Source organism: Mesoplodon mirus (assembly GCF_964341445.2).
Source record: "Mesoplodon mirus genome assembly, chromosome: 14".
NCBI classification, from domain to species: Eukaryota; Metazoa; Chordata; class Mammalia; order Artiodactyla; family Ziphiidae; genus Mesoplodon; species Mesoplodon mirus.
In genome coordinates, this window is record NC_138990.1 from 44,901,171 (window position 1) to 44,911,349 (window position 10,179).

At 55.1% G+C, this 10,179-nt stretch overlaps 1 protein-coding gene across 2 annotated transcripts in view; it reads right to left on the bottom strand.

Annotated features, from left to right (window-relative positions):
* KIF3C (kinesin family member 3C) overlaps window positions 1-9,631 on the bottom strand; it is a 36,275-nt gene extending 26,644 nt beyond the window's left edge. Inside the window, exon 1 of one of the 2 annotated variants that reach the window (XM_082642332.1) lies at window positions 7,263-9,631. In XM_082642332.1, the coding sequence (XP_082498458.1) occupies window positions 7,263-8,795 (1,533 nt within the window). In that variant the 5' untranslated portion in view covers window positions 8,796-9,631. The remainder of the gene's footprint in view (window positions 1-7,262) is intronic. The other variant, XM_082642331.1, reaches the window with a different exon arrangement.
* Between the last annotated feature and the right edge of the window lie 548 nt (window positions 9,632-10,179).

A 10,179-nucleotide genomic window follows, 5' to 3' on the forward strand; every position in this document is an offset into this window, starting at 1 on the left:
CCTGCAGGTCCATTACCTACCACCGCAGAAACAGTGCAACCCAGGGCCCGGCACCCCTCGGTTAAGTACATCTGAGCGGAAAAGGAGACAACGAGAAAGTAAGTCTTTAGTCTGACCAGGATTTAATGCCCAGGAATTCCTCGGGGTATTAAAAATTCTAGATATACTCTGAAGCACCAGTACAGGTGCCTCATAAGCTCTGAACACAGGAGTCTGCCTTGTGCAGCTACCATGTCTGAAGGGCTGGATTGGTGGGAAGCGAGACCATTTTCTTATCTACTCAGGCTACCTGATTCAGCAGCTCTCAGGCCCAGCTGGCCCCAGAAGTGCCCCAGACTGGCTAGGGACAGCAGGCTGGCAGGGCACAGATGGGAGGGGGTACCCTTCTCCCGCTGAATTCCAGGCCCTTCCTCCTAGTCCTCAGAGCACAATGAGAACATTATCACAGCCACTTCATCCAATCTTGCGCTATCCGGGGGCTGGAGATGACTAAGGGCAATATAATACACCCCGCCAGCCAACACACAGCAAGAGACACCCAACACTGGACCAGAAGGCCTGCTGAGCCCCAACATAACTTGAATCCCAGAACCTCTGATGTAAATGTATTAGTCTTAAACGCTTCCTGCAGGTCCAATCTTTTTTTTGTTTTTTCTTTTCTTCGGTACGCGGGCCTCTCACTGTTGTGGCCTCTCCCTTTGTGGAGCACAGGCTCCGGATGCGCAGGCCCAGCGGCCATGGCTCACAGGCCCAGCCGCTCCACGGCATGTGGGATCTTCCCGGACCGGGGCACAAACCCGCGTCCCCTGCATCAGCAGGCGGACTCCCAACCACTGCGCCACCAGGGAAGCCCAGGTCCGATCTTTATATTACCAAATGCCCCCAGCGCATGGAAATTCTGTTAACTGACCACACCCACCAGGGAGACGAAGGAATGAAAGTTATTGCTCCTAACAGTGCCAAGAGGCCATGGACTCTGACCTAGATATCAGACCCAGCCTGGAGCTCTGGTCACTTGCTATGGTGAGGCTTCTTCTCTTAAGGATCGTGGAGGACTCAGCTGGGATGGAGGTGCGGGTGCGCACAGTTCCCTGATGACCCGGCCCTGTAGGTCTCAGAGTGTCTGGCATGGGGCTGGTGTCCTTGGGGACATGTGGAAGGAACCGGGCCAGTTTTGGGATCGTAGACGCTCCCCAGATTATTGGGGAGTCTCTAGAGACTGGACACAGCCCTATGTGGAGACTAACCTCAAGCTCAGGAGAGTGGAATGGTACTATTTCACTCTCTCCTCCAGAGCATTTTCTCTCCCAGTTGGGGTTTCTTCTCCCCAGAAACACTGCTGTCCACCCCTTACGCACTCTCTCTCCTTCTTTCTTCCCGACTCTGTGACTCCATTTCTCTTTCCCCTCTTCACTGTCTCCCTCTACTTCTTTCCTGTCTTTCCTCCCATTTTCTTCTAGTTTCTTCTTCTCATTGTCTTTCTCTCATTGGCCATGATAGAGAGCTGGAAATATCTCTATTATTGGTTGAATTCCTACATTAACATTTAAATCCTGTCACCTTAATTTTCAAAAAGATGAACCAAACATTTTATATTTTGCTTTAAAAAATACTACTTTTAACAATTAAGGACTTTGAAGAGGAGGGGACTTTAAAGATCACCTAGTTCAATGGCTTTTCTGGTACTTGAATCCCTTTAGAGCAACGGTGACATTCAGTTTCTCCTCAGACACTTCCAGGGATTGGAGCCCATTATCTCTAGAAGTAGATCAATTCTAACTATTAAGAACTTCTTTACATTGAGCTTAACCTGCTCCCATAACTCCCACTCCCTGGTTACCAGGATAATCGAGGATACAAAAACAGTGCAATCAGCAGAAGGGCAGTGAGGTGCATCCTGAGTTCAAAGTATGCGGTAGACGAGCTGGCTGTTAGGTTCTCCTATCCCTTGCTTAGGCAGGCGAGATTGATGACATATATTACAGCCAGACTCTGGTAGGCCTTGAACGCCAGACTAAAATGTGATGTGTTTAACATATCAGGAAGGTAGTCAAGTGAAAACATCCATCAAGCAGTCGAAGATAACAGTAATAAAGTTATTATTTACGAACACTTACATGCCAGGAACTGTGCAAAGTGCTTTAATGTCGATTATCATCCTCTCAATAGAACTATGACATAGGTACTGTTACTATCCCATTTTATAGATGAGGAAACTGAGGTCTCAGAACTAGTAAATCACTAAACCCAGGCCTGCCTGACTCTGATATCCATGCTCTGAAAACAGCACTCTACAAAAAAAGGTCAGCAAAGACCTGGACAGGAGACCTTGATTTGGGAGTCACTTACATAAAGGGAGAGAGGGTCCAGAAAAGAGGGCCAGGGGTCTCATTTGAGCCCTCTTCTACAGAGGAGCCCCCATACTCCACTTCCAGTCCTGTGCTTGCTTCTACACTCCCCTGCTCCACCTCCTGCTGCCTACGGGACTCTTGTCACCTTAAATTCAACACATTTGGGGCTTCCCTGGTGGCGCGGTGGTTGAGAGTCCGCCTGCCGATGCAGGGGACGCGGGTTGGTGCCCCGGTCCGGGAAGATCCCACATGCCGCGGAGCGACTGGGCCCGTGAGGCATGGCCGCTGAGCCTGCGCGTCCCGAGCCTGTGCTCCACAACGGGAGAGGCCACAGCAGTGAGAGGCCCGTGTACCACACACAGAAAAAAAAAAAAAATTCAACACGTTTACACCAGCTCCTGTCATTTTTCACGACCTCCCCAGCAATCAGTTCCCAGCCCAATATTCCTGATTCTTTAAGCATAAAAGAGGATCCAAGTTTGTGTCAAATCAACCTGGGCTCAACTAGATTTGCCATGTACAAACCATAAGGCCTTGGGCAAGTCATAAAACCTCAGTTTTCTCATGTATAAAATGGGAACAGTAATAACACCTTTCATGGAAGGTGCTTGTAGGGATTACGTGAGATAATGTGTACACAATATATGGTATAGGGCTTGGCTCGTGGCAAGTGTTAAGTAAATGGCATTATTCTTGCTATGATTGTTGTTTCTTGGGCTTGAAACTCCTCTTGCATAACTACTTACGGTTAATGCCAATGCTGAGAAATGGGAGGAAGAAGAGGGACCCACAAATGGACAGTAAAAATTCAATGCGGTCTGTACTCTCTGTAGTGACCTCATCCCGCTGGCTTTGGGGCAGCTTCTGCAGGGTCTCTTTCCCATACCCACCACGGAGAGCGCTGGGCTCTAGCCAAGCAGCACCCCACCCCCTCCCTCCAGACCTACTTACTTGGGGATCAAGAAGCAGTGCTGTCATTTCTACCTCTTCCCGTCCCCCTGTCACTTCCAGCCTGCATATGGTCTCATCTGCAGCCCTTGCCTCCCCTACATACTCTTCTTTCCCTCTAAAGATCTAGAATCGAAGCTTTAGAAATCATCTAGCCCGAGCCCTCAGAAACCTAAGCTCAAACTTAAAACAGTCATTAAAAAATGTCCCTCGGGGCTTCCCTGGTGGCGCAGTGGTTGAGAGTCCGCCTGCCGATGCAGGGGACACGGGTTCGTGCCCCGGTCTGGGAAGATCCCACATGCCGCGGAGCGGTTGGGCCCGTGAGCCATGGCCGCTGAGCCTGCGCGTCCGGAGCCCGTGCTCCGCAACGGGAGAGGCCACAGCAGTGAGAGGCCCGCGTACCACAAAAAAAAAAAAAAAAAAAAAAATGTCCCTTGCACAATTAAAGTGGGCCTTCTCCTGATCAAGCTACGGGCATCCCAGTCCCCACTGCAGTACGTGCATTGTGCACAAACACTGGCGTTGCCATTGTGCAGAGGCATAACCTCGGCTGTGGGTCGGCCTGTGACTTTACCAACTCTCCCTACCTCTCAGGTCTAGTATACTATCAAGCCCCCCCTCCCGGAGACACGAGGTAAGTATGGATGGCTAATGACTACTGATAAACAGGGCACTGATGACAATCACAAACCCCCAGACATTTGCACACCCTCCCATCCCCTGAGGCCCGAGGTAAATATGAAAGGAGACTCCAAGGAGACAGCCATGGTGTTTGTACACAGTGAGGGGAGAACAAAGGGGACGGAGAGCCTAGAGGTGGCGGGCAGGGAAAACAGGCGAGACAGACTGTAAGATGAGTCAGAGAGAGTGAATGAGGGCACTGGGTCGTGTCAGCTACCGCTCAGCTGCCCCCAGGGGTGGTGTGGACTGGAAGAAGGGAATGAGGGAGGTGACAAGGGGAGTTGTCGAAACTCGGAAAGTGGGAGCCGGAGTGTGTTGCAGATGGGGAGTGGAAGCTCAGCTAATTTCCAGGAGGGACCGGAGCTCCCGCCTTCGGAGGGCTCCTGGATCTTTCTCGCCTGGCTCTGTTGCCGGGGCTGCAGGGTTATGGCAAGGCAGCCGGGATGGCAGGGGAAGGAAAGCGTTAAGCCAACGACAAAGATGTCAGTCCTAGAGATCACTGGACCCCTGCTTGGCAGACAGAAGCCACCCAGTGGCTGCTAATGCCCTCCACTGATGTAGTGCTTTCAGCATATTTCAGATGCCCTCACGCTAATGATCTCATTTAATTCTCAGCGCAACCTTGTGAAATGGGCAGGCCTGGGATTCTCTCTCACGTGCTCCTCCTCTCATTACCCAGTGGATCCCTCAAGAGCCCTCAAATTGCTTCCTCTATCCTAGAAACATCCAACACTGAACCAGAAGTGCCTTAAGGACTACAGGGAGGTCACGGCCCTCTATACAGGCTCCATTCAGGGCTTGCTGGCTGCTGTCCGTCCAGGGCTGGGTGTGACAAGAAGTCACAGAATGTGGAATCATTCCCCGCCTGGAATTTCCCAGGCGACCCTCCCCCTTCACTTATATCTGAAAGCCTGGCACATAATGAGCATTTCACCCAGTCCCTAGGGAGCTGTGTCAGACTTCCCCTCATCAGGCCAATGGAAACCTGAGGCCTAGAGAGGCAAAGGCCTCTGCCCTGAGATCAAATGTGGAGGAATCCGTGAAGACTTGGAAAGAGCACAGGTCTGGGGCCATCAGAAGACCTGGGTTCTAGTCCTGGCTCCACCTGTCTATTAGCCCAGGTCACGGAGACAGTCGCCAGCCTTGGTTTTCATCACTGTCAAATGGAGATAGTAATGCTCATCTCTTGAGGTTGCTGGAAGGATTCCATGAGATTAAAACATAAAAGAGTTACATAAAGATGAATTACTCTGATTATCAAGGAGCACAGGTAACAACATCAGGACTCTGGTGTAATGGAAAGAAGCCGGACCAAGTATAAAGAGTCTGGTTCTCCTTAACTCACCTGTGTGGCCCTGGGCAAGTCTGGGCCTCAGTTTTCCAAGGCCCCTGGCAGCTGTAAGATGAGGGGTTCTGTGGGCTATGCCTCTGGTACAAGAATTCTGGCTCTGGCCGCCCTGATCTCTTGACAGCCCCATTATCCATGCTCCACATTGCCTTAGATCCAAGAACCTTACTGAGGGAGCCAGGGAGTGGCCAACAATGGGAGATCCCATTGGATCCTTCGCTTCATCCCTTCTACCCATTTGCTCAGGGCTGAAGTGCACTCTCTTAGCCTCCGTTGCTCCCCAGCTTTAAGGGTGGGTGGGGAAAAGGAGTAAGGGGCTCTTGGTGATGAAACTGATGACAGATTGCCCATGTAAGATTTCATGGTGGGAAGCACTAGACTGCCTGGATTCCCTTCCTCCTGGGAGAGCTGAGTCTAACTGTCCTGCCTTTAACATCCTGCTTCTCCCAGGAGGACCCCAAATGTACCAATCCCTTTGAGGAAGTGGCTCAGCATAACCCTTGCTGAGCTCCTGGAGGTAAATTAAATACTAAATAAGCAAGGCCAGAGCCCCTGGTGTAGCAGCACATTCCCATAACACAGACAATGGCCTGTAGCTCATCCGTCCCTCTTCCAGCCATTGCCATTCTCCCTCCCAGGCAGGGCTTCCCTGCACCCCAGCCCACACTCCTGGGAGGGACTAAGAACTGGTATTGTTTTGCTCCCCCCAGCAAGTCATCAGCTCACGGTTCCTTGCGTTCTTCCTCCAACCCTCAGTGTTAAGGACTCCAGGGACCTGGAAATGCCTGGAACATTGAGTCATGGCATCTGCAGCATTGAAACTTAACAGGTCTGTGGTTGGCCAGGCAGGGGGCCTCTGCAGCTTAGTTCCAACGGGGCCTGGAGGCTTCCCCAGGGAAGGGAGCAGCTCAGGAAGGACACCGAGGCCCTGATCTCTCTCAGGGCAATGGGGAACTGGATCTCACTAGGATGAGGCCTGGGTGTGAGGGCCAGTTGGTCTGTTTCTCAGATCAGAAGAACCTCAGAGATCACCCAGGCCAACGCTCTATTTTACAAAAAGGGAAACTGAGGCTTGAGGAAGGGAAGAAGCAACGTACGCAAGGTCACTCAATCAGCTGTAGCAGAGCAAGGCCAAGACGCCAGGTCTCCAGTGTAGAACCCAGTGCTCTTTCCAACCTTCTGCGTGATCTCCTTCCTAAGATTCTAAGCAATGGGTCCAGGGGACCACTGGACCCCTTTCATAAGGAGCAGGACCCATGTATAACCCTGCCTCGCCATCCAAGAACTGAAAGAGCCCAAGGGCCACTGGTTCCAGCTCAGCTCTGCCACTTTGTAGGATGGAACCTCAGTCATGTCACTTTTCTGAGCCTTGGTCCCTCACCTGTAAAATGGGGGTTTAAGAAGCAGGACCCCGGAGAGCTACCGTAAGTATCAAATGAGATCATGTATGTGGGGCATTTTGTAAACTGTGAAGTGTCCAAACGTCAGATATTAAAATGGTGTGAGGTTTGTTGGTCCTGCAAAGGGAGGACATCACACGGGAGGCAGCCAGGTAAGAGTGAGAACCCACACCCAGACGAGGCTGAGTGCCTGCCCGGCTGTCCATGGACCTGACCGGTACTGGGGGCCACCAGCAGAGACTGACAGGCAGCAGGTCAGACCAGCCCAAGCTCACTGGCTTGAGAGACTGCCTGCTGCTTTGCTGTGTGTGTATGTGCATGTGTGTGTGTGTGTGTGTCCTCCTAGGTGCTCCAGGGAGGCTCTGCCTGGCAGTCCGGAGTTGCAGAAATTCGCCTGCCTTCTCCAGGGGAGCTCTTGGCAGGAGGGCAGGACGCTTTGCTTCCAGCCAGGTCACACACCCTCAAAGAAAAGCCTGCCAGCCCAGATCCCTCTGGGGACCTCTGGAGAGCCCCTGCTCCCTCGGGGGCTCTTACCTTGTACTTGGCTGCAAGCAGCTCTGTGGCCTGCTGCTCCCGCCGCAGGTCTTCCAGCATCTTCTCCTTCTCCTCCAGCAGCTTCTGCTTCTCCTCGCTCACCAGGCTGCGGTCATCCTGGATGGCCGCCTTCTCCTCCTCCAGCTGCTCCCTCTGCTCCTGCAGGTAATTCTCCATGTTCTTGTCCAAGGCCGACTCCAGGGTGGGCTGGGGCGGGCGGTAGTTGTTGTTGTCATCCTCCTCTTCGGCCACCCAGGCCTCCATCAGCGGCCCCTCAGGGTACCCAGGCGGGGCTGACACGGCCTTCTTCCTGCGGCTGCTCTTCCTCCGGAGCCGCTTTCCCAGCATCCCCTTCTTCTCCAGCTGGGCCTTCAGGCGGGCGATCTCCTCCTGGAATTCCCGTAGCAGCGTGTCCTTGGGGTCCTCATTCACCCGGGGCTTGTTCTTGATGTTCTTGGCCCGGTTGGCGAAGCGCAGGGTGGAGAGGCTCTCATCGTAGCTGTGAGAGGCTGGCCCCAGGGTGGCCACCATGATGGTCTTGGCATTCCCCCCCAGAGAGTCCTGGAGCAGCCGTGTCAGCTTGGAGTCCCGGTAGGGGATATGGGTGCTCCTGTTGCCTGCCAGAGCAGCGATCACGTTGCCCAGGGCAGACAGCGAGAGGTTGATTTTGGAGGCCTCCTTAGGCCTCTCTCCACTACCACCACCACCTCCACCGCCGCCACCACCCGTGGGCTGCGTGGCCGTCCCTCCAGCTGCGTTGGGGCCTGCCTTGTTCTGCCTCTCACTTCCAGCCAGGTCCACGAGGTTGAGCTTGCCTACACGGATGTGGTCCTGGCCGTCCAAGCCACGCTCACTGCACTCCACGGTGATGACAAAGATGGCATGGGAGCGGGAGCTGACCTCATTCATGTGTGTACTACCCACCGCCCGGGTCTGGTTCCCCAGGTTCATCACGTGCTCAATCTCCTTGACATTCTTGGTGACGAAGGAGGACAGGTCCTTGATGTAGACGCCTGTCTCAGGGTTCTCCTTCAGCTCTAGCCTCTTGCCAGGCTCCTTGGAGAGCAGGTCCCGAATCTCCTCCTGGTAGATCTCCAGGTAGGAGGCCCGGACCAAGTACTGCTGGTTCTGGGAGCGCGAGATGTGGGTGAAGATATGCTCAAAGGCATTGGGGATGACCCCGCGCTGCTCGGGCTCCACCCAGGTCCCCTGCATGGTGTAGGTCTTGCCCGTGCCGGTCTGTCCATAGGCAAACACGGTGCCATTGAAACCTTGAAGCACCGAGTCTACCAGGGGCCTCACGGTTTCATCATACAAGTCTGCCTGCTTGGAGCTGGCATCATACACGGCATCAAAGGTGAAGGTCTTGGGCAGCTCCCCTAGGGCAGCGCGGGGGTTTCGCAGTGTCACCTGGCCCAGTTTCACGTCCATGGTCAGGATCTGCTCGTGACCAGAAGCCTCCTCCTTCCGGCTGAGGGGGCGGCACCGGGCCACCACCTTCAGGGCCTCACTGGCCTTGGTTTTACTGGCCATCTTGCTGCTCTGTCCTTCCTGACCCCCCCACCCCACCCCTCTCCGCAGCCTAGGCGGTCCTGCTGTCCTCCCTAGGTCCGGATCGGCGGGGCCGGCCCAGCCCCCAGGCGCCGTTCTTCAATCCGCCTGTAGCCTCCTAGGGTGGGGATGCTGGGAGGTGGCCCCGTCGCTGCTGCAGTCCGGGCCTCCACCGCTCTCCGGTCCTCGCTGCACCGGCTGCGGAGGGAGAATTAGGCAGAATCGCCGGGCAGCCGCGGGAGCAGCGCCGGCCGAATGGCAGTACCCGGAGCCCGCCCCATGCTGGGGCAGCGGGAGCCCTGCCGTAAACAGCTACGGCAACAATGAGATAAAGGAAGAGGAAAATGGGATGGGGGTGGGCGGCAGAGCTGTCTTCTCCTTGTCCTCCTCCTCCTCTAGGGATCCATGGCGGGGGCGCTGCAGGTCCTGGGCGACCGGGGGTCCCGGCCCTCCCGAGGGCAGAGGCTCACCTGGAGTCCTCTCCCCCAGCTGGGGGATCATTCATTGCAGCCAGCGCGGCTGCTGCTGCCCCTGCCTCCTCCTTCCCCGCCGTCGCCACCGGAGAATGAGAGAGAAAAACAGAAGGCGATGGGGCGGAGCAGCGGCAGCGAGAGTGATGTTGCCGCCGCGCTGCGGCCCCAGCTAAGCCGCCCGGCTGGGGTGGGGCAAGGGGCGGGGCCGTGGGGCGGGAATCGCGAGCCCTGCGCCGCCAGTGCGCTGGGGACCCGGGTGCATGCCCGCTCGCACCCCCATAGACCCCTCCGGAATGACAGGCTCCGGTGCCGACCCAGGTCCTGTGCGCACCAGACGGGTGCAGCGCAGCCACCGCCCGCCGTCACCCCACTGGGCCGGAGCATGCTGGGAGTTGTAGTCCTGCCTTTGTTAACCCGGTTCTGGCAGGTTGCTGATGACTTCTCCAGTCCGGGAGGCCCCTCCCTCTCTGGCGTTCTGCCCCAGGAGTGACTGTTGAGGTTGCAGCCTAGCTGGGGGTGGGGGGGTTGCGGGGTACCCGCTACCCACACCTGTTTCCTCCACAACCAGCATCCCCTGTTTCTCTTCTGCTCCTGCCTTTCTGCCGGCAGACTCGTACATGTCACCCCTCCCCTTAAGGGTGTTGCCAGGCGTTCTAACTCCTAAATGTTTCTTGACTCTGTCCTTTCCTCTCCCCACCCTGGTTTGCTTCTGGCCTTCCTTTTCTCTCTACTGGAACCAGCTTCCAGCTGATTCTCTCTTCACATGCTCTCCGCACAGGAACCCTCGTCCCCTCCCCTCCTCCAACACCAGCCTTCCATATTGTATAAAAGCCTCTCCGTCTTCCGACTCCTGCCACTTCCCAGCCTCACTTCCAGCTACTCTCCTAGAGAGA